General features: G+C 46.7%; 1 protein-coding gene across 6 annotated transcripts in view; it reads right to left on the bottom strand.

Moving 5' to 3' along the window:
• Positions 1-1,070: 1,070 nt before the first annotated feature.
• Positions 1,071-24,704, bottom strand: part of LOC121572255 (pumilio homolog 1) — a 51,707-nt gene continuing 28,073 nt past the window's right edge. For 4 of the 6 annotated variants that reach the window (XM_041884228.2, XM_041884231.2, XM_041884226.2 and 1 more), the window contains 15 exons: positions 22,462-22,560; positions 21,943-22,085; positions 21,557-21,695; positions 21,302-21,439; positions 20,361-20,564; positions 19,937-20,041; positions 15,123-15,365; positions 14,715-14,982; positions 10,501-10,630; positions 9,999-10,133; positions 7,967-8,104; positions 6,504-6,629; positions 5,567-5,688; positions 5,246-5,438; positions 1,071-3,488 (listed from right to left, as the gene is read on the bottom strand). In XM_041884228.2, coding sequence (XP_041740162.2) covers positions 3,357-3,488; positions 5,246-5,438; positions 5,567-5,688; positions 6,504-6,629; positions 7,967-8,104; positions 9,999-10,133; positions 10,501-10,630; positions 14,715-14,982; positions 15,123-15,365; positions 19,937-20,041; positions 20,361-20,564; positions 21,302-21,439; positions 21,557-21,695; positions 21,943-22,085; positions 22,462-22,560 — 2,315 coding nt within the window. In that variant the 3' untranslated portion in view covers positions 1,071-3,356. The remainder of the gene's footprint in view (positions 3,489-5,245; positions 5,439-5,566; positions 5,689-6,503; positions 6,630-7,966; positions 8,105-9,998; positions 10,134-10,500; positions 10,631-14,714; positions 14,983-15,122; positions 15,366-19,936; positions 20,042-20,360; positions 20,565-21,301; positions 21,440-21,556; positions 21,696-21,942; positions 22,086-22,461; positions 22,561-24,704) is intronic. The other 2 variants (XM_041884229.2, XM_041884232.2) reach the window with 1 other exon arrangement.

Here is a 24,704-nt window from a genome sequence, read left to right as displayed (position 1 = left end):
TTTATCAACTTGAACTTGCCCAATGAAAGGAGGGTCAATCAATTGCGATGTGTTTATAAACGTTTTTCTATGTTGCCTATTCTCTACCACTGAATAATGACCCAGACTGACCTCTTTTCCCATTCCATCATATTGAGGTGAGCTGACATTGGCCTATCATTATTGGGCATGTGAGGGCACGTTCCCATGAGACCTCCCCCTTCTCCTGCCATTTTGTCTCACATGTCCTTTGTATACAGAACAGTCGAGCAGGGGAAGGACAGGAGGTAGACACTTTCTATTGAAACACAACGCTAATAAATCAGATTTTCTACAGGAGTGTCTTTTGATTTAATGGTTTGGTTAAATATTTAACAAATAATTGTAAGAAAGGCCAATTTAAAATGAAATTATTACATTTGTAATAAAAAATGTAAATGTAATGTAATGTAAAAATTATTACAAGTAAGCCTATTAGAAAACACCACAATTAGGCCTATACAAAGTCTTTCCAGATTCCCTTCCCCTAATACAAAGTAGCCTCATCAAGTCTGCTGTTGTTGGTTTGTTTTTTTCCACCAATTGGTCTTTTGACCAATCAGATCAGCTCTTTTGCCAATAATTGGGCAAAATATCATAAATTGGGCTGCCTGTGTAAATGCAGCCAGTCTGAAAAGAAAAAAAGATTCCCTTCTTGGATGACAATAAAATTCAACTATTATATTCTTCTATAGGATTATTGGCTAGATCTGTTTTATCATGATAGGCTAATCAAATCACTCTGCAGTGAAAGGGCTATATGTGTACTCTTAAATGATCAAACCAATCAATGAATCAATAGAAACCAATCAATCATTTCAGATAATGAATCATCCTAAATGTCACTAGGTGGCAACCACATATCACAATCATTGTGTAAATCAGGGATTTCCAAACTGGGTCCTTGTGCCTTAGGACCTGTTGTAAATATTTCCTCAATAAAGCAGTTATCAGCTTAAAATCAGTGCTAGTAGGACAAGTAACTCTGCATTCTCGGGGGTGGTGAGGATGTTACCCAACACAAATCACAGACAAACCACTCCAAACCACAGTTCAAATTTTGAGTTTTTTTGTTCAGTTTTGTTTCAAAATAAAGAATCACACATCATTGTTTAGAGAGACAATCTACAACAGGAGATACAAAAAAATAGTTGCCCAGGCAACAAGCACACACAGGTTTCTGTTAGAGTTATACACATTATGGTTACAGGTGGTGCTTCTATTCAGATACACAAGGCTCGCAGCTCCAAATGTACACGTGCTGCTGCCCACCGCCGCCACAATAGTCATGGTTACGGACGGCAAGACAGGAGACGCCCGGCCTTTACCGGGGGACATGGACATTATGATACATCACTTTTACAGGAATATTATAGGTCAAAAAAACAAAAGCACACCACGCTCCTCAACTCTTTTGTACAACCCATGGTTTCACTGTGCCCTGAGAGAGTGGAGGGGTTAGAGGTAGACTCAGCGATATGACGTAGTACACAGTGGAGCTACTTCCTGCTTCCAGACATCAGTAACAACACAAATCATATATCCCAAGACTGTCAACTGACGGCTCTTCTCAATGTGGGCGTCATGCCTCAAGAGAAGAACCAATAGTGGTAGTCTTGGCAGATTTGAAATAGGCCGTTGTTGATGTCTGCAAGCCGGAAGTTGCCCCGGTGTGTACGATGTCATATCACTGAGTCTACCTTTAAACTCAAACCCCCTCACCCCATCCACTAACCTTAGACAGGGGGAAAGCATTCCTATAAAAGATCTAAAAAAACAACAAATAAAGCTTCAAGTTAAAGCAGACATGACTACAAACAGTGTGTCCTGTGGTGGCGGTTACAACCCCCAAACTATACTACAAACATCTTGCGTGTTCTGTAATAATAATGTTTTGACTGCTTACAGCACAGGCGGAAACCAAAGTCACTTTATCAGTTGTTTATGCTTCAGTCAGACGCCACGTCTCTCTCTCTCTCTCTGCATTTTAAATAGACTTGAAGTGTAAAAAGACTTGCTTCACTACTGACATGTTGGTGAACCACGTCTCGTTGATTTCAGTGGATTTGTTTCAACTGTGGCTACTGGACGTTTAGTAAACGGACACGCAGCGTTTGCACTGTAGTTCGGGGGTCAGGGAGGAGGTGAGTTCTGTTGAAGCAGTGAGTAGAAGTTAAAACCAGAGGGTGAGGGGGGTTGAGGGCTTTGTACAAGTACTACGCAGTATAGAAAGGGCTTTTCAAAACAAAAAATTTGATATTACAATTTACAATATACAACAACTCATGTCACAACGAAGGATGTGAGAATATACACTGAAATGCACAAGAGCTTTTGGAAGAATTTTTTTGAATAATTATATTTTTTTTTTTTATATCGTCCGATACCAAAAACGGTTGTAAATCACTTTTACATTACAAGGGTTTACAAATGTACAATTATACAGTCAGAAATATGTGTTCACTACTAGGATACATTATAGATAGTCAACAGCAAAAACCAGAAAAACTACAAAGTTTTTTATATATATATATGCAAAGGTCTACACCAAGTATACACTCTATATATATATATATATACACACATATATATAGAGAGAGAGAGATGGAAGCAGGACCGGAAACTAATCTCCCATGCTAAATGATCTGCTGGTAAGCGCATGGCTTGTGTCTGTTTGTGACTATGATTCGGTGACGACGTCAGTCAAATTAAATACGTTTGTTCCATCCCATAATAGCGATATGACATAGAACTGTGTATGCCACAGCAGTAGCAAAAAAAAAAAAGTGAAATGATTCTAGTTTATTCAAAAGACGAATAAAGAAAAAAGAAAAAAAGGGGGAGAAGTAACGGAGGGTCGGGACGCATCTCACCCCCCTCTAAACTAACCAAGGCTTCCTTCCTGTTCAGACACAGGCTCCTACCAATGGGTTACCGTGGCGATAAGAGTGGGAGGGGAAAAGGAGGAGGGTTGGAGTAGGTAAAGAGGGTTCTACATGATGTCATTGTGGGTAGGGCAGTAGTTTACATTATCTCATTAAGAGGGGAATAGAGGGGGTGGGGGTATAGGGTGGTAGGGTGTGGGATATAATGGGGTAGTAGTTAACATGATGTCATTTTTCATGTAGGTTATATAGGCTAGGGCTTATGGTATAAAAATACATGACATTCCAACACAACTTCAGCTGCGCACAGAGGGTGGCCGTCCTACATGTTGAATCACCCACCGTTCCTCCACACTCAGCCGGTGATCTACTGAGCACGGCCGACGTTCCTGTTGCTCTGTCTTGTCCCTAAGGGTTAAGGTGTAGTGAACAAGGGGTTGGAAGGGTAGTAGTTTACATGATGCCGTTGGGAGGGCCACAGAGAGGACCCAAGTCCACTCCATTCTTCATGTAGTATTTCTCCAGCTTTGCCAGGATGTGTTTGCCATACGTATATTTCCTCAGAGTGGAGATGTGGGGCCGGATCTGAGGGGTGAGGTTGGGCAGAGAGGCAGAGAGAGAGAGAGAGAGAGAGAGAGAGAGAGAGGCAGAGAGAGAGAGAGAGAGAGAGAGGCAGAGAGAGAGAGAGAGGCAGAGAGGCAGAGAGAGAGAGAGAGGCAGAGAGGCAGAGAGGCAGAGAGAGAGAGAGGCAGAGAGGCAGAGAGAGAGAGAGAGAGGCAGAGAGAGAGAGGCAGAGAGAGAGAGAGAGAGAGAGAGAGGCAGAGAGAGAGAGGGAGAGGGAGAGAGAGAGAGAGAGAGAGAGAGAGAGAGAGAGAGAGAGGCAGAGAGAGAGAGAGAGAGAGAGAGGCAGAGAGAGAGGCAGAGGCAGAGAGAGAGAGAGAGAGAGAGAGAGAGAGAGAGAGAGAGAGAGAGATAAGTAAACACACAATTGCAGACACATCTATTCATATTCACTCTCTTTCCCTCTCTCACAGACAAACTCATGCGCCCTTAAAAAAATGAAGGGTTAAGAAGGTAGATGGAATGTCTGGTACACTCCGGAATTATCAGAAGTCATTCATGAAATAGATGAGGCTTGGGTCAAGGCCAGGAACACAGGTTTAGTCCCTGTCTGGAAAGCTTTTCAGCAACTGAGGAATCATTGTGTAAAACAAATCTGAAAGGCTAAATCTGATTATTATGTAACCGATTGTAATGGGAACACGGTTAATTCAGGAAAACGGTCAAATCCCTTAAGGGTTCTACTTTCTCCTCTCTGCCACAACTTCTATGCCTATTCACAATGATATTGGGCTGGATGCTGACAGAGCATCCCAAACATGCTCAATGGGTGACATGCCTGGTGAGTATGCAGGCCATGGAAGAACTGGGACATTTTCAGCTTCCAGGAATTGTGTCCAGATCCTTGTGACATGGGGTCGTGCATTATTATGCTGAAACATGAGGCGATGCCGGTTGATGGATGGCACGACAATGGGCCTCAGGATCTCGTCACGGTATCTGTGCATTCAAATTGCCATCGATAAAATGCAATTGTGCTTGTTGTCCGTAGCTTATGCCTGCCCATACCATAACCCCACCATGGGGCACTCTGTTCACAACGTTGTCGTCAGCAAACCGCTCGCCCACACAATGCCATACACGTGGTCTGCGGTTATGAGGCCGGTTGGACGTACTGCCAAATTCTCTAAAACGACGTTGGAGGCGGTTTATGGTAGAGAAATTAACATTACATTCTCTGGCAACAGCTCTGGTGGACATTTCTGCAGTCAGCATGCCAATTGCACACTCCCTCAAAACTTGAGACATCTGTGGCATTGTGTTATGTGATAAAACAACACATATTATTTTAGAGTGGCCTTTTATTGTCCCCAGCAGAAGGTGCAACTGTTTTAATGATCATGCTGTTTAATCAGCTTCTTGATATGCCACACCTGTCAGGTGGATGGATTATCTTGGCAAAGGAGAAATGCTCACTAACAGGGATGTAAACAAATGTGTACACAAAATTTGAGAGAAATAAGCTTTTTGTGCGTATGGAACATTTCTGGGATCTTTTATATCAGCTCATGAAACACGGGACCAACACACTTTACACGTTGCGTTTATTTATGTTTAGTGTAGTTTGGGTGCATTTGTAAAAGAGACCTAGATCTCAATATGTCTTCTCTGTTATAAAATAAAGGTTAAATACAAATAAAAAATAATTTCACTCACTCAAACTACTTCAAACACTCACTCAAACTACCTCAAAACACTCACTCAAACTACTTCACACCTACCTTGTGCATGACGATCTTTCTCTGTGTGGGTTCGGCCACGTCAATCATTTTCTGCACCACATAGTTGGCGTACTGGTCCTTCATCATGGTGTACAAGGCGCTGTGGGGACCCTCCGTCAGGATACACACCTCGTCTATCAACACGGCCCGCTCCGCACGCGACGCATGGCTCACACACTTCTCCACCACGTTACTGCAGAGAGAGAGGAGGTTGGTTAGTACACTGCTACAACAGGTTGACTGTAACTTTGTGACAACCGAAGATGTCAACATGGTTTATAAATCAACGTGATTAATTGATGTGTGTGTGTGTGTGTGTACCTGGCGAACTTGTGTTGGCTGAGCCCCAGTACGTTTCCTCTGATCTCAGCTACTATCTTGCTCTTATCCTCCGCTCTGCCGTGTTCCAACACATGCTGGATCACATAGTTACCATACTGGTCCTAGCAGAGAGAGAAAGAGAAGGAGAGGAGAGAGAAAGAGCAGAGTTTTGTATTTACGTTAGCTACTTGGCAAGGCTGAGCATTTACGTTAGCTACTTGGCAAGGCTGAGCATTTACGTTAGCTACTTGGCAAGGCTGAGCATTTACGTTAGCTACTTGGCAAGGCTGAGCATTTACGTTAGCTACTTGGCAAGGCTGAGCATTTACGTTAGCTACTTGGCAAGGCTGAGCATTTACGTTAGCTACTTGGCAAGGCTGAGCATTTACGTTAGCTACTTGGCAAGGCTGAGCATTTACGTTAGCTACTTGGCAAGGCTGAGCATTTACGTTATCTACTTGGCAAGGCCGAGCATTTACGTTAGCTACTTGGCAAGGCTGAGCATTTACGTTAGCTACTTGGCAAGGCCGAGCATTTACGTTAGCTACTTGGCAAGGCTGAGCATTTACGTTAGCTACTTGGCAAGGCTGAGCATTTACGTTAGCTACTTGGCAAGGCTGAGCATTTACATTAGCTACTTGGCAAGGCTGAGCATTTACGTTAGCTACTTGGCAAGGCTGAGCATTTACGTTAGCTACTTGGCAAGGCTGAGCATTTACGTTAGCTACTTGGCAAGGCTGAGCATTTACGTTAGCTACTTGGCAAGGCCGAACACTTGTTTCAACAAGTTTCAAGCTCTAGCAGTTTTCAGCCAAAACCACAATCCAGAATGTCAGTGTGATGACAATGTCCTCATCTTGACACCAGCAGATGCATTTTTAACAACAGTTTTGCAACAAAATGACCGGTCAAACCGGCAGCGTTTTTTTTTTTTTACCTGCACCAGTTGTTCTGTGTGTTGGTGCAGCTCCTCCAGAATGGACAGGGTCTGGTCTGGAAGGCAGTGTTCTAGAATACGCTGGATCACTCTACAACCGTAGGGGTGGGTGGAGAGGGCAAACACCTGCACAGAGACACACACACACACACACACACACACACACGTTATACACCTGCGGGGACACACACCTACACCTTAAATCTTTGTTCACTCATTCACACACCCGGCTCCCACACACACACACCCGGTGCCCGCCCACAAACACACACACACACACACACACATGTTATACACCTGCGGGGACACACACCTACACCTTAAACCTTTGTTCACTCATTCACACACCCGGCTCCCACACACACACACCCGGTGCCCGCCCGCCCACACACACACACACACACACACACACACACACACACACACACACACACACACACACACACCAGTGAAAGACAGATGAAAGTCCATTCCTGATAACCTACCTAACCAGCTAGACAAACAATCACTAACATTTACGCAACTGACTATCTGATGGGTAGGAATGAAAAACACAGGGAAAACATGTGTGGAAATTGGTACCATTGTAAAAATCCAAGAGCCCAATCAAATGTGACTGACATACAGACAATCTTTGTGTATGCTAAAATAACCATTTATAGTGCATTAGCTCCCTCTTTAAAAAACACAAGCTTTATGCTAATGTTGACATTTAGTCAGTGGACAGAAGATGGCTGCCGCTGCGCTGCTGTTTCCATTACCATGGTGACCCACCTGTCCCCTGTGGGAGATGATAATAATAATAATAATAATAATATGCCATTTAGCAGACGCTTTTATCCAAAGCGACTTACAGTCATGCGTGCATACATTTTTGTGTATGGGTGGTCCCGGGGATCGAACCCACTACCTTGGCGTTACAAGCGCCGTGCTCTACCAGCTGAGCTACAGAGGACCATGATGATGATGATGATGATGGTGTGTGTGTGTGTGTGTGTGTGTGTGTATGGTGGAGTGTGTGTGTGTATGGTGGTGTGTGTGTGTGTGTATGGTGGAGTGTGTGTGTGTATGGTGGAGTGTGTGTGTGTATGGTGGAGTGTGTGTGTGTATGGTGGAGTGTGTGTGTGTATGGTGGAGTGTGTGTGTGTGTATGGTGGAGTGTGTGTGTGTGTATGGTGGAGTGTGTGTGTGTATGGTGGAGTGTGTGTGTGTATGGTGGAGTGTGTGTGTGTGTGTATGGTGGTGTGTGTGTGTGTATGGTGGTGTGTGTGTGTGTGTGTATGGTGGAGTGTGTGTGTGTATGGTGGAGTGTGTGTGTGTGTATGGTGGTGTGTGTGTGTATGGTGGTGTGTGTGTGTATGGTGGAGTGTGTGTGTGTATGGTGGAGTGTGTGTGTGTATGGTGGAGTGTGTGTGTGTGTGGTGGAGTGTGTGTGTGTATGGTGGAGTGTGTGTGTCACCCACCTGTCCCTTGAAGGCGTCTATGATGAAGTGTAGTGCGTGGGGTTGAACACACTCGATACACTTCTGCACCACGTGGTTCCCGTTCTGATCCTTCACACACTTCAACACATGGCCGTCCAGCTCCCGTACCATCTCACTCTGCAACACACACACACACACACACAGGGTTAGAGATAAACACACAAACGCACAGGGTTTCAAACACATGGTTACACACACACACAGATACACCAAATACTTTTGAGGTCAGATATCTGCATTTTCTAAACGCAGACCATCAAAAAAAATCTGCATTTTAAACCATTTCACCTACATTTCATATTAAAAGTCAAGTCTTTTTTTGCTTCATTAGAGTGATCAGGGATGTGCATCTATAGTTTTCCTTCACAGAAAATACATTAGTGCAACACGTTCGGCAGAAAATAGCTTCATTTTCATCAGATGACAACAGAAGTGCAACGCTATTTGGCTGGCAGTCACACAAGTAGGTTAAATGAGCTTACAATGAAATAGCAAGGTATTTTTTTTTGCAAAAACGATGCATGGCCATCATATTTCTAATGTTTTGCTTAAAGTTAATCTTGCATTTTACTGGAGAAAAGTAGGCTACACAGAGAAAAGTACCAGAGAAAAGTACCAGAGAAAAGTACCAGAGAAAAGTAGCGACACAGAGAAAAGTACCAGAGAAAAGTAGCGACACAGAGAAAAGTACCAGAAAAGTACCAGAGAAAAGTACCAGAGAAAAGTAGGCTACACAGAGAAAAGTACCAGAGAAAAGTACCAGAGAAAAGTACCAGAGAAAAGTAGCGACACAGAGAAAAGTACCAGAGAAAAGTAGCGACACAGAGAAAAGTACCAGAAAAGTACCAGAGAAAAGTACCAGAGAAAAGTAGGCTACACAGAGAAAAGTACCAGAGAAAAGTACCAGAGAAAAGTACCAGAGAAAAGTAGCGACACAGAGAAAAGTACCAGAGAAAAGTACCAGAGAAAAGTAGCTACACAGAGAAAAGTACCAGAGAAAAGTACCAGAGAAAAGTACCAGAGAAAAGTAGCGACACAGAGAAAAGTACCAGAGAAAAGTACCAGAGAAAAGTAGCTACACAGAGAAAAGTACCAGAGAAAAGTACCAGAGAAAAGTACCAGAGAAAAGTACCAGAGAAAAGTACCAGAGAAAAGTAGCGACACAGAGAAAAGTACCAGAGAAAAGTACCAGAGAAAAGTACCAGAGAAAAGTAGCGACACAGAGAAAAGTACCAGAGAAAAGTACCAGAGAAAAGTACCAGAGAAAAGTACCAGAGAAAAGTACCAGAGAAAAGTAGCGACACAGAGAAAAGTACCAGAGAAAAGTACCAGAGAAAAGTAGGCTACGCATCAGAGCGCTGTCTGCTGATAGAACCCCCGTTCCTGAATTGTCATCAGAGTGGAGAAATGCAACTGAAGCAGAAAATTAGTCTGATGCCGAGCAGAAATTACAATAAGAAGCATTTTAGTGTATCTTATGCGTTTGACCTTTTTTCTTCTGCGTGATCAAACAAAGAATTCTGAGTTAATGTGACCCTTGAGATGTCTGGCCTTGTGGTTCTATGAGTGCTTATTTTGTAATAACCAGGAGTAACAGTCGGACACTTACAAGCCTTTTTATCCTCTTAAAACAACAGCTAGCGGCTACATTTGACATTTTATTCATTTAGCACACGCTCTTATCCAGAGCGACTTACAGGAGCAATTAGGGTTAAGTGCCTTGCTCAAGGGCATATCGACAGATTTTTCACCTAGTCGGCTCGGGGATTAGAACCAGCGACCTTTCGGTTACTGGCACAACGCTCTTATCCACTAAGCTACCTGCCGCCCTCTTTACAAGCTGCAAGTCATTTAAAGCTACTGTAGCAGGAGTCAACACGCACCTCAATTACTGTTCATATTCACACAAACAGTCTCCAGTTGGCCTTCGCTTTGAGGCTTCTCATACACAGACATGGACAATGTGCGTGCGTGCGCACGTACGTACACACACACACAGTTGAATACATACTATAACTTGTTGGTCTGAGGGGATGAACTCCAGTGCCTTCTGTATGACTCTACAGCCGTACATCTGTAGGGCCAGAGACAGGACATGACCCCGGATCCTCTCGGCTACAGCCAGCTTCTGGTCCACACTGCCAAACTACACACACAGAGAGACAGAGAGAGAGAGACACAGAGAGAGAGACACAGAGAGAGAGACACAGAGAGAGAGACACAGAGAGAGAGAGACAGACAGAGAGAGAGGGAGGGACAGAGGGAGGGACAGAGCGAGAGACAGAGAGAGAGAGACAGAGAGAGAGAGAGAGAGAGAGACCAGTTAACACACTTTTAGATGATGATGTAGCAAAACACACAACCAATGTTACACACAGAGTGACAGGCCTGTTACAAATCAGACAACTCAAAGAACTTCTGGAGAAAGTACCTGGCAAAAAACAACAACGTAAATACCCCCCCCAATATTTGGAAGATGTTCTTAATGTCCGGTATCCTCAGTGTACACACACCTCAAAGAACTTCTGGATGACATAGTTTCCGAAGACGTCGACCATGAGTTGGTAGGCAGCCTGGAGGATCTCACTAAAGACCAGCTGACGCTCTGCTGAGCTGGCCCTCTCCAACTTCAACTGGATAAACCTGGAGATTCACAACACTCCTCGATTAATGTTCTTCTATTTACCACATAGGGATGTAGAGAGAGATGAGAGAGAGAGAGAGAGAGAGAGAGAGAAATATCTAAGAGACAAGGCAAGAAGGGCCTTCTGCGCCATCAAAAGGAACATAAAACATGACATCCCAACTAGGATCTGGCTAAAAATACTTTTAGCAGTTATAGAACCCATTGCCCTTTATGGTTGTGAGTGGCAGCAAGGCTTGGGGGGGGGTCCACTCACCAACCAATGAGATGAGAGAGCGAGCGAGCCGTGCTGGTCCTGGCTGAACTCCATGATGTGTGTGTGTCTACGTCTCTCTACCTGCTGCCATGCTGGTCCTGGCTGAACTCCATGATGTGTGTCTCTACGTCTCTCTACCTGCTGCCATGCTGGTCCTGGCTGAACTCCATGATGTGTGTCTCTACGTCTCTCTACCTGCTGCCATGCTGGTCCTGGCTGAACTCCATGATGTGTGTGTGTCTCTACGTCTCTCTACCTGCTGCCATGCTGGTCCTGGCTGAGCTCCATGATGTGTGTGTGTCTACGTCTCTCTACCTGCTGCCATGCTGGTCCTGGCTGAACTCCATGATGTGTGTGTCTACGTCTCTCTACCTGCTGCCATGCTGGTCCTGGCTGAACTCCATGGTGTGTGTCTCTACGTCTCTCTACCTGCTGCCATGCTGGTCCTGGCTGAACTCCATGATGTGTGTGTGTCTCTACGTCTCTCTACCTGCTGCCATGCTGGTCCTGGCTGAACTCCATGATGTGTGTGTCTACGTCTCTCTACCTGCTGCCATGCTGGTCCTGGCTGAACTCCATGATGTGTGTCTCTACGTCTCTCTACCTGCTGCCATGCTGGTCCTGGCTGAACTCCATGATGTGTGTGTGTCTCTACGTCTCTCTACCTGCTGCCATGCTGGTCCTGGCTGAACTCCATGGTGTGTGTCTCTACGTCTCTCTACCTGCTGCCATGCTGGTCCTGGCTGAACTCCATGGTGTGTGTCTCTACGTCTCTCTACCTGCTGCCATGCTGGTCCTGGCTGAACTCCATGATGTGTGTGTGTGTCTCTACGTCTCTCTACCTGCTGCCATGCTGGTCCTGGCTGAACTCCATGATGTGTGTGTGTCTACGTCTCTCTACCTGCTGCCATGCTGGTCCTGGCTGAACTCCATGATGTGTGTGTCTCTATGTCTCTCTACCTGCTGCCATGCTGGTCCTGGCTGAACTCCATGATGTGTGTGTGTCTCTACGTCTCTCTACCTGCTGCCATGCTGGTCCTGGCTGAACTCCATGATGTGTGTGTGTCTCTACGTCTCTCTACCTGCTGCCATGCTGGTCCTGGCTGAACTCCATGATGTGTGTGTGTCTCTACGTCTCTCTACCTGCTGCCATGCTGGTCCTGGCTGAACTCCATGATGTGTGTGTGTCTCTACGTCTCTCTACCTGCTGCCATGCTGGTCCTGGCTGAACTCCATGGTGTGTGTCTCTACGTCTCTCTACCTGCTGCCATGCTGGTCCTGGCTGAACTCCATGGTGTGTGTCTCTACGTCTCTCTACCTGCTGCCATGCTGGTCCTGGCTGAACTCCATGGTGTGTGTATCTACGTCTCTCTACCTGCTGCTGTGCTGGTCCTGGCTGAACTCCATGGTGTGTGTCTCTACCTGCTGCCATGCTGGTCCTGGCTGAACTCCATGATGTGTGTGTGTCTACGTCTCTCTACCTGCTGCCATGCTGGTCCTGGCTGAACTCCATGATGTGTGTGTCTACGTCTCTCTACCTGCTGCCATGCTGGTCCTGGCTGAACTCCATGATGTGTGTGTCTCTACGTCTCTCTACCTGCTGCCATGCTGGTCCTGGCTGAACTCCATGATGTGTGTGTCTCTATGTCTCTCTACCTGCTGCCATGCTGGTCCTGGCTGAACTCCATGATGTGTGTGTCTCTATGTCTCTCTACCTGCTGCCATGCTGGTCCTGGCTGAACTCCATGATGTGTGTGTGTCTCTACGTCTCTCTACCTGCTGCCATGCTGGTCCTGGCTGAACTCCATGGTGTGTGTCTCTACGTCTCTCTACCTGCTGCCATGCTGGTCCTGGCTGAACTCCATGATGTGTGTCTCTACGTCTCTCTACCTGCTGCCATGCTGGTCCTGGCTGAACTCCATGGTGTGTGTCTCTACGTCTCTCTACCTGCTGCCATGCTGGTCCTGGCTGAACTCCATGGTGTGTGTCTCTACGTCTCTCTACCTGCTGCCATGCTGGTCCTGGCTGAACTCCATGATGTGTGTGTGTCTCTACGTCTCTCTACCTGCTGCCATGCTGGTCCTGGCTGAACTCCATGATGTGTGTGTCTACGTCTCTCTACCTGCTGCCATGCTGGTCCTGGCTGAACTCCATGATGTGTGTCTCTACGTCTCTCTACCTGCTGCCATGCTGGTCCTGGCTGAACTCCATGATGTGTGTGTGTCTCTACGTCTCTCTACCTGCTGCCATGCTGGTCCTGGCTGAACTCCATGGTGTGTGTCTCTACGTCTCTCTACCTGCTGCCATGCTGGTCCTGGCTGAACTCCATGGTGTGTGTCTCTACGTCTCTCTACCTGCTGCCATGCTGGTCCTGGCTGAACTCCATGATGTGTGTGTGTGTCTCTACGTCTCTCTACCTGCTGCCATGCTGGTCCTGGCTGAACTCCATGATGTGTGTGTGTCTACGTCTCTCTACCTGCTGCCATGCTGGTCCTGGCTGAACTCCATGATGTGTGTGTCTCTATGTCTCTCTACCTGCTGCCATGCTGGTCCTGGCTGAACTCCATGATGTGTGTGTGTCTCTACGTCTCTCTACCTGCTGCCATGCTGGTCCTGGCTGAACTCCATGATGTGTGTGTGTCTCTACGTCTCTCTACCTGCTGCCATGCTGGTCCTGGCTGAACTCCATGATGTGTGTGTGTCTCTACGTCTCTCTACCTGCTGCCATGCTGGTCCTGGCTGAACTCCATGATGTGTGTGTGTCTCTACGTCTCTCTACCTGCTGCCATGCTGGTCCTGGCTGAACTCCATGGTGTGTGTCTCTACGTCTCTCTACCTGCTGCCATGCTGGTCCTGGCTGAACTCCATGGTGTGTGTCTCTACGTCTCTCTACCTGCTGCCATGCTGGTCCTGGCTGAACTCCATGGTGTGTGTATCTACGTCTCTCTACCTGCTGCTGTGCTGGTCCTGGCTGAACTCCATGGTGTGTGTCTCTACGTCTCTCTACCTGCTGCCATGCTGGTCCTGGCTGAACTCCATGATGTGTGTGTGTCTACGTCTCTCTACCTGCTGCCATGCTGGTCCTGGCTGAACTCCATGATGTGTGTGTCTACGTCTCTCTACCTGCTGCCATGCTGGTCCTGGCTGAACTCCATGATGTGTGTGTCTCTACGTCTCTCTACCTGCTGCCATGCTGGTCCTGGCTGAACTCCATGATGTGTGTGTCTCTATGTCTCTCTACCTGCTGCCATGCTGGTCCTGGCTGAACTCCATGATGTGTGTGTCTCTATGTCTCTCTACCTGCTGCCATGCTGGTCCTGGCTGAACTCCATGATGTGTGTGTGTCTCTACGTCTCTCTACCTGCTGCCATGCTGGTCCTGGCTGAACTCCATGGTGTGTGTCTCTACGTCTCTCTACCTGCTGCCATGCTGGTCCTGGCTGAACTCCATGATGTGTGTCTCTACGTCTCTCTACCTGCTGCCATGCTGGTCCTGGCTGAACTCCATGGTGTGTGTCTCTACGTCTCTCTACCTGCTGCCATGCTGGTCCTGGCTGAACTCCATGATGTGTGTGTCTACGTCTCTCTACCTGCTGCCATGCTGGTCCTGGCTGAACTCCATGATGTGTGTGTGTCTACGTCTCTCTACCTGCTGCCATGCTGGTCCTGGCTGAACTCCATGATGTGTGTGTGTCTGTATGTCTCTCTACCTGCTGCCATGCTGGTCCTGGCTGAACTCCATGATGTGTGTGTGTCTCTACGTCTCTCTACCTGCTGCCATGCTGGTCCTGGCTGAACTCCATGATGTGTGTCTCTACGTCTCTCTACCTGCTGCCATGCTGGTCCTGGCTGAACTCCATGATGTGCCCAGCGATCTCTCTCAGCTGCAGGTTGGGGTAGCGGTTGTTCCGGAAGTCTTCCAGGAGCCGGCTCCGCCCTGACGGCATCATGTCCGACATTCCGTAGCGTAGCCGTGACGACGGGAAGAGCTGGCTGCTGGGAGAGAAGAGGGAGGAGCCAGAACTCGCGCTGCGATACTTCGCCTCCGCCCCTGGAGCAGCAGAGATGAAACGACCGCTGCCATTGGTCAGACCTCCTGTGGAAGGGTTCAGAGGAAGGATGGTTAGTGCTGATTGGACAACATAATAATAATAATAACGATGATAAAATGTTATAACCCCAAAAATACACGGCAAGTTTTATGTCAGCATGGTAACAATAGACCTTGTCACTCACCCAGGTTGAGGTTGGATGAGGAGCTGTGATTGGACAGAGAGGGGGGTGGAGTTAGGGAGTGGGAGGGGCCTTGGTTGGGCAGGGGCATTCCGACCGGCCCGGGGGAGGAGCTAAAGCCCAGGGTTCCGTTGTAGAACCCCCCGTGGCCAATGGGAGTGAGGCTGGACTGCGTGCGTTTGTACAGGTCACTACTGCCGGTCAGAGAGTCACGACGAGAACTGCTGCCACCGCTGGAGTTAGCCACTGGAGAGAAACAGAGAGACCATTAACACACACATATATATACACACATACATACATACATACATATATACATACACATATATACACAAAAAACAACCATTGCTGTCACTAGAGTTGGCCGGTAGAGAGAGCTATTCACACATACAGTGCATTCAGAAAGTATTCAGACCCCTCGACTTTTCCACATTTTGTTACGTTACAGCCTTATTCTAAAATTGATTAAATAGTTTTTCTCTCATCAATCTACACACAATACCCCATAATTACAAAGCAAAAACAGATTTTTAGAAACATTTCCAAATGTATAAAAAATAAATGAAATATCACATTCACATAAGTATTCAGACCCTTTACTCAGTACTTTGTTGAAGCACCTTTGGCAGCGATTACAGCCTTGTGTCTTCTTGGGTAGGACGCTACAAGCTTGGCACACCTGTATTTGGGGACATTCTCCCATTCTTCTCTGCAGATCCTCTCAAGCTTGTATAGACAGGTGTGTGCCTTTCAAAATCATGTCCAATCCATTTAATTTACCACAGGTAGACTCCAATCATGTTGTAGAAACATTTCAAGGATGATCAATGGAAACAGGATGCACCTGAGTCTCATAGCAAACGGTCTGAATACTTATGTAAATAAGGTATCGTTTTTTATTTGTAATACATTAGCAAAAATGTCTAAAAACCTGTTTTCACTTTGTCATTATGGGGTATTGTGTGTAGATTGATGAGAAGAAAAAAAAAGTATTTCATCCATTTTAGGATAAGGCTGTAAAGATAGCTAGCTACACTAGACTGCTAAGTTAGTTAGCCAGCTAGCTAGCTACACTAGCCAGTTAAGTTAGTTAGCCAGCTAGCTAGCAAGGCTAATTCAGGCTATTTTGCTGTGACCTTGTCTAAAACAACTCCATATTAAACAACAGTCTACCTGTTGGTTGATCATTGTAGCCTACTCCTCAGTTAGCCAACTTAATTTCGTAATTGTAATTCCATTTTGCATCGATTAGAAATCAATGGTGAAGAAAGGCACTGGAGGGAATAGCGTTTGTTTTACGGGCTCCTGACCAATTGTGCTATTTTGTGTATTTTTTTTTTGCGATGATCTTAACTTATTTTGTACATAATGTTTCTGCCATTGTTTCCTATGACCGAAAAGAGCTTCTGGACATCAGAACAGTGATCACTAACCTTGATTTGAAAGAGGACTTCTACTTCAATGAGTCGGAGGATAAATACATGTATTATTCCAGACCAGGCACAAATCCCCGCCACTCGAAGGAGGAGGAGACGGTGCAATAGAGGCTAGCGTTTGGGATACCTGACAAGACTACGTCAGAGAGTGGACAAAAAAAATCGCCTCTACCCTCCATTCTATTGGTGAACGTGCAATCACTGGAGAATAAACTGGATGAGCTCCGTTCGAGACTGATCTGAAGAACTGTAATATCCTATGTTTCTCAGAGTTGTGACTGAACGAGTACATTGTGAATATAAATCTAGCTGGTTTATCTTTCGGCATGACAGATCGGCAACATCGGGGAAGCTCAGGGGAGGGGGTGTCTCTCTCTTTGTTAACAACAGCTGGTGTGCAATCTCTAATATTAGGAGGTCTTGAGGTTCTGTTCACCTGTGTTAGAATACCTAATGATAAGCTGTAGACCATAATATTTAAAAAGAGAGTTTTGATCTATATTTTTAGTAGCTGTCTATTTACCACCACAAATCGATGCTGGCACTAAGACCATACTCAACGAGCTGTATAGGTCATAAGAAAATAAGAAAATACACACCCAGCGGCGCTCCTAATGGCCAGTGACTTTAATGCAGGAAAACTGAAATCCGTTTTACCGTATTTCTACCAGCATGAGGTGAAAAAACTCTAGATCACCTTTACTCCACACACAGACATGCATAAAAAGCTCTCCCTCCCTTTCGCAAATCTGACCATAACTCTATCCTGTTGATTCCTGCTTACAAGCAAAAACTCAAAACAGGAAGTACCAGTGACGCGCTCAATATGGAAGTGGTCAGATGAAGCGGATGCTAAGCTACAGAACTGTTTCGCTAGCATAGACTGGAATATGTTCTGGGATTCATCCAATGGCATTGAGGAGTTTACCACATCAGTCACTGGCTCATTAATAGGTGCATCAACAACGTATTCACCACAGTGACCGTACGTACATATCCCAACCAGAAGCTATGGATTACAGGCAACATCTGCACTGAGCTAAAGGCTAGAGCTGCCGATTTCAAGGAGCGGGACACTAATCCGGACGCTTATAAGAAATCCCGCTACAACCACCAAATAACCATCAAACACGCAAAGTGTCAATACAGGACGAAGATCGAATCGTACTACACCGGCTCTGATGCTCATTGGATGTGGCAGGGCTTGCAAACTATAACAGATTACCAGACGAGATAAATACATTCTATGCTTGCTCCGAGGCTAGCAACACTGAACCATGCATGAGAGCACCAGCTATTCCGGACGACTGTGTGATCACGCTCTTCGTAGCCGATGTGGGTAAGACCTTTAAACAGGTTAACATTCACAAGGCTGCAGGGCAAGACGGATTACCAGGACGTGTACTCAAAGCATGCGCTGAGCAGCTGGCAAGTGTCTTCACTGACATTTTCAACCTCTCCCTGACCTAGTCTGTAATACCTACATGTTTCAAGCAGACCACCATAGTCCCTGTGCCCAAGAATGCCAAGGTAACCTGTCTAAATGACTATCGCCCCGTAGCACCCACATCTGTAGCCATGAAATGCTTTGAAAGGCTGGTCATGGCACACGTCAACACCATCATCCCAGACACCCTGGACCCACTGCAATTTGCATACCGCCCAAACAGATCCATAGATGACGCAATATCTAGTACTCTCCACACTGCCCTTTCCCACCTGGACAAAAGGAACACCTACGTGAGAATGCTGTTCATTGACTACAGCTCAGCGTTCAACACCAGTGCCCTCATCACTAAGCTAAGGACCCTGGGATTAAACACCTGCAACTGGATCCTGGACGGGCCGCCCCCAGGATCCGCCACGCTGACCCTCAACATGGCGGCCCTTCAGGGGTGCGTGCTTAGTCCCCTCCTGCACTCCCTGTTCTCCCACGACTGCGTGTCCGCGCACGAGTCCAACACCATCATTAAGTTTGCAGACGACACAACGGTGGTAGGCCTGATCACAGATGAAACAGCCTATAGGGAGGAGGTCAGAGACCTGGCAGTGTGGTGCCAGGAAAACAACCTCTCCCTTCAACGTCAGCAAGACAAAGGAGCTGATCATGGACTACAGGAAACGGTGGGCCGAGCCCGCCCCCAATCAACATCGATGGGGCTGTAGTGGAGCAGGTCGAGAGCGTCAAGTTCTTCTGTGTCAACATCACTAAGGAATTATCTTGGTCCAACGCTTCTTCCCCCTCAAGAGGCTGAAAAGATTTGGCATGGGCCCTCAGATCATCCAAAAAGTATACAGTGATTGGCTGCATCACCACTTGGTATGGCAACTGCTTGGCATCCGACTGCAAAGCTCTACAGAGGGTAGTGAGGACGGCCCAGTACATCATCCAGTACATCATCCAGTACATCATCCAGTACCTCTATACCAGGCGGTGTCAGAGGATGTCCCTAAAAATGATCAAGGACTCCAGCCACCAAGTCAGACTGTTCTCTCTGCTACCACATGGCAAGCAGTACCTATGCACCAAGTCTGGAACCAACAGGACCCTGAAGAGCTTCTACCCCCAAGCCATGAGACTGCTAAATAGTTAAATAGTTAAACAATAGCTACCCGGACTATCTGCATTGACCCTTTTTGCACTAACTCTTTTAACTCATCACATTCGCTGCTGTTACTGTTTATTATCTATCCTGTTGCCTAGTCACTTTATCCCTGCCAATATGTACATATCCACCTCAATTACCTCGTAAAACCCTGTACATGGACTCAGTACTGGTACCCCTGCACATGGACTCAGTACTGGTACCCCTGCATATCGACTTGGTACTGGTACCCCGTGTATATATCCAAGTTATCCTTACCCATTGTGTATCTATATTCCCTGTCTCATTATTTTTCTCTGTATTGTTGGGAAGTAAGGAAGTAAGCGTTTCACTGTTTGTCTACACCTGTTGTTTACGAAGCATGTGACTAATACCATTTGATTTGATTTCTACTTCACTTGCTACACATGAAGCCTCTGACGGTAGTGCTGCTTTGATTGACCGACAATAACAAGCTACACAGGTGAAAAGTGTGTAGGGCTACCAGTCTTTTTTTAAATGGGGTGCACCCATAAAAACTGTCATAAATCTATTGTTTTATTAACATTTCTAATGTCATGGTTTATCCCTGTATGTACAAATCTCACAGATAATTACATTTTAGACAAAGCCCTCATTAAAATAAGCATTTATTTTATTTTTCAAAAAACGAATACTCTCGCAAGTAATTGAATACTAACGTCCGTTCGCATACTCTAATAACCGTGCCCATCCCTGCTCTCCATTCTTAAGTCTACTGAGCCTTGGGGTTGCACAAACCACCACACATACACACCTGCAGTACCAAAGCCGCCCAACGTAGCTCCCAGTGTTGCACCGAGTGAAGAGCTGCTCTGACCAAAACCCAGAGAGGCGGAGCCAGGGCCCGGCTGGGCGGAGCCTTTAGAGAAAACAACCAATCACCTTTGTTAATCTAAATTTGTCACTGAATTTAAAAATGCTAAAACAAAAGCTTTTTTTTTTTTTTAAACACACATTTTGGTCACGTTCCAGGCTGACTACATTACAGACACCTGCCAGATCTCACAATGCCTAGACAGGTTTTTGACATATGAACTACCACATGATATAGGAATCTGATGCCCGACTGCACAGTCTATGACGCTGCATGCTACCATTGGCTGATGCAATGCAACGTCTCCAATGTAGTCGGCCTGGAACCGACCTCTGCCAATTCACCCGTTTTGTTTTTCACTCACAGTACATTGATTGGCTACCTTGAGAGAAGAGGGAGGAGCTCTGAGAGGAGTTGCTAAGAGAGGAGGATCCATAAAAAGAGTTTCCTGACATAGCCCCTCCCCCCTGCTGCTGAGGCTGCTGGGATTGCATGGCTCGGAACGGACCATTGGCCCCGCCTCCCATACCGCCGTTAGCCCCACCACCCGCAGCTGCTGCAGCCGCCACTGGAGAGAGAGAGAGAGGGTAGAGAGAGAGGGTAGAGAGAGAGGGTAGAGAGAGGGGGTAGAGAGAGAGAGGGTAGAGAGAGAGAGGGGGTAGAGAGAGAGGGGGTAGAGAGAGAGGGTAGAGAGAGAGCGGGTAGAGAGAGAGAGGGTAGAGAGAGAGAGGGTAGAGAGAGAGAGGGTAGAGAGAGAGGGGGTAGAGAGAGAGGGGAGAGAGAGAGAGGGTAGAGAGAGAGGGTAGAGAGAGAGAGGGTAGAGAGAGAGAGGGTAGAGAGAGAGAGGGTAGAGAGAGAGAGGGTAGAGAGAGAGAGTAGAGAGAGAGGGTAGAGAGAGAGAGGGTAGAGAGAGAGAGGGTAGAGAGAGAGAGGGTAGAGAGAGAGAGGGTAGAGAGAGAGAGGGTAGAGAGAGAGGGGGTAGAGAGAGTCGACAGAGTAGAGCGAGAGAGAGTTGAGCAAAAGAGGGGGTAGAGAGAGACGGGGAGTAGAGAGAAGGGGAGTAGAAAGAGGGGGTAGAGAGAGGGGGTAGAGAGAGGGGGTAGAGAGAGAGGGGGTAGAGAGAGAGGGGGTAGAGAGAGAGGGGGTAGAGAGAGAGGGGGTAGAGAGAGAGGGGTAGAGAGAGAGACATAAATAAAGCATCATAAGTGAGAGAGTCTGGTGGGCTGATCCAAGTGATGGAGAGATAATGTATTAGGGTGATTGAGTGACAGATGGAGTGATAGTGTAAATGGAGAAGTGAGTTACCTGCTTGTGCAGCGGATGGAGAGATAATAACAGACCCCGCGGGTGCCATGAGGCGTACGGGTCCGCCCCTAGATCCTGTGTTGACCACTAGCGCCCCTGTCTGGTCATAGTAAGCAGCTGGAGCCAGCATGGGATAGCCTGTAGAGAGGAACTCATGGGTTAATCGGTGTGTGTGTGCGTGTGCATGTGTGTGTGAGTGTGTGTAAATGTGTGAGTGTGTGTGTGTGTGTGTGTGTAAGTAAGTATCTTGCTCACCAGGCACGCCGGCAGCCAGCCCCTGTCCGAAGGCGAGCGCTGAGTTGACTGCTGCGGCGGAGATCAGCTGGTCGTTCTGCTGACCCTGTTGACCTTGGCTAGGGGTCAGCGGTCGCTGGTTACCGCCCCCACGCATCACCTGGGGTTACACAAAGGTTAGCCAATAGGAGGGCAGAGGGTCTGAGACTGAGCCAAGGGGAAACGCTGAGGAGCGGGAGGGCTGACAACGTGACATTGCACAAAATAATGTGCATGATTGCATAAATACTTTCTCTGGGCGTGCTTGTAGTAATCCTACAACCACAAAGCGGTGAGCACTGAAGCTAAAATGTCTGACAGTAGCTTTATCTAACGAGGAGAGGTCTAGCCAATAGGAAGCCACTGACCTGTTGTTGGTTCTGCTGGTTCTGTCCTTGAGCCTGTTGATTGGCTGAGTTGTTGGCAGCTGTAGCCTGTTGCTGGAACAGATTGGCTGGATACACTCCCCAGGGAGTGACCCCGTAGTACTGGGGAGGCATCACTGCTGGGCCTGAACACACACACACACACACTAAGTTTGTTGGTATAGGATGGTGGTTGCAACGCCAAGACAGTAGGTTAGATTCCTGGGACCACCCATATGTAGGGGAGGGAATGGCCGGCAGGGAGGTAGCTCAGTTGGTAGAGCATGGCGTTTGCAACGCCAGGGTTGTGGGTTCGATTCCCATGGGGTATGAAAATTTAAAAAAAGAATAATGTATGCACTAACTGTAAGTCGCTCTGGATAAGAGCGTCTGCTAAATGACGTAAATGTAAATGTAAAATGTCTGCACGCTGGACTGTCATTATGTTACCATAGTACTGGGGAGGCATCACCGCTGGATATGAAATGTTAAAAAAATGGCAGGAGAGTGTGCGTGTCTTACCCAGAGTTGCAGCAGCTGCCAGTCCAGCAGCGTAGGGGTCCGTTCCAGGCGGACCGGTACTGATGATGTAAGGGTTGGGAACAAACGCTTGAGCCAAACCTGAAAACACACAAAGAAATAAAAGGTCAGAGAGAAAGAGAGACTAGGGCTGTAACAGTCATGGAATTTTGGTTGACGTAACTGGCCAGAAAAAAAACAAACACATTTTCTCCTCTCCTCCGCTCCTGACTACACGTGCTGCCATAGAAAGAGAACGAATACAACAGCCATCCCCATTCATGACAATGGTGGCATAATGGGTGGACTGGCGGCCATTGCAAGTGTACCCACAGGAACAATGCAGGAAGTAAAATATGTGTTAAAATATGTGCAATGATTTGCTGATTCGGCTCAACTGACAAAAAAATAAATAATTGAATTGCATGAGCCACATCAGTTAACATAATTTGAATGAACATTCTACATTACCATGGAAATTATTGCATCACAATACCGGGCAGCCACTGTGAGTGTACCAATTACTGTATACTGACAAAGCCATCGTTCACGTGACACCGTTCATTCCCATGTGAAGACTCAATAACGCATTTGAAGCCCAGGAAGGCGGTTAAAGATGGCGTCTCATGGAGACATCAACACAGTGTGAGCTACTCCAGAGGTGACGTTGCAGGCTAGCACACCGCTGCCTCCTCTCTTTGAGTAACTCAAGTTGAAAGCCACCCAGGGTCCTGCAGGCTGCCACTAGCTACTAAATGATCTTATAACGTCTGTGTGTGATTTTTTATAAAATCGGTTCAAGGACATCTGGTGTAGTGGAATTAATTATTGGTGCCATGATAGTCTTTTTTTTTTTAATTAAACATGAAGATTGACATTTTCCCCTTAACTATAATGGGGATCCTGTTTTTTGCTAACAATGCCTGCAGTAACGCGGTCGGCCTGGAACTTCGTTGCTTCAATGAGAGGGGACAGTCGTTCTCCCCTGGAGCATGAGTTTACCAGTCAAACTGCCAGTGTTAGGTTTCCAAGCATGTTCTATTCATTCTATTTCTATATGTGTGCTGCTGCATTGTGGGAGGGGTGTTGCCTAGGCAACCGAAGACTCATTTGCTTGATGATTCAGCAAGGAGCAAAGGTTTCATCACAGTGTTAACACTAAAACCGCCTGGCCTTTCAGCATATAAGTACCCGCTAGAGAACGTTGACGGGCATCCACCTTAGCATACAGTGCATTGGGAATGTATTCAGACCCACATTTTGTTACGTTACAGCCTTATTCTAAAATGGATTAAATAAAAATTCTCTCATCATTCTACACACAATACCCCATAATGACAAAGTGAAAACAGGTTTTTATACATTTTTGCTAATTTATGAAAAATAAAAACAGAAAGGCCATATTTACGTAAGTATTCAGACCCTTTGCTATGAGACATGAAATTGAGCTCAGGTGCATCCAGTTTCCATCATCGTTGAGATGTTTCTACAACTTGATTGGAGTCCACCTGTGGTAAATTCAATGGATTGGACATGATTTGGAAAGGCACACACCTGTCTATATAAGGTCCCACAGTTGACAGTGCATGTCAGAGCAAATACTAAGCAATGAGGTCGAAGGAATTGTCCGTAGAGCTCCGAGACAGGATTGTGTCGAGGAACAGATCTGGGGAAGGGTACCAAAACATTTCTGCAGCGTTGAAGGTCCCCAAGAACACAGTGGCCTCCATCATTCTTAAATGGAAGAAGTTTGGATCCACCAAGACACTTCCTAGAGCTGGCCGCCCGGCCAAACTGAGCAATTGAGGGGAAGGACCCTTGGTCAGGGAGGTGACCAAGAACCTGATGGTCACTCTGAAAGCGCGCCAGAGTTCCTCTGTGGAGATGGGAAAACCTTCCAGAAGGACAACCATCTCTGCAGCACTCCACCAATCAGGCCTTTATGGTAGAGTGGCCAGACGGAAGCCACTCCTCAGTAAAAGACACATGACAGCCTGCTTGGAATTTGCCAAAAGGCACCAAAAGAAACAAGATTCTCTGGTCTGATGAAATCAAGATTGAACTTTTAGGCCTGAATGCCAAGCATCCCGTCTGGAGGAAACCAGGTACTGCTCATCACCTGGCCAATACCATCCCTACGGTGAAGCACGGTGGTGGCAGCATCATGCTGTGGGGATGTTTTTCAGTGGCAGGAACTGGGAGACTAGTCAGGATAGAGGGAAAGATGAACGGAGCAAAGTAGAGAG

This window comes from Coregonus clupeaformis, chromosome 8 (genome assembly GCF_020615455.1).
Source record: "Coregonus clupeaformis isolate EN_2021a chromosome 8, ASM2061545v1, whole genome shotgun sequence".
In the NCBI taxonomy this organism is placed as follows: domain Eukaryota; kingdom Metazoa; phylum Chordata; class Actinopteri; order Salmoniformes; family Salmonidae; genus Coregonus; species Coregonus clupeaformis.
The sequence above is the reverse complement of the archived record's forward strand: the minus strand, read 5'-3'. Positions and strand labels throughout refer to the sequence as shown.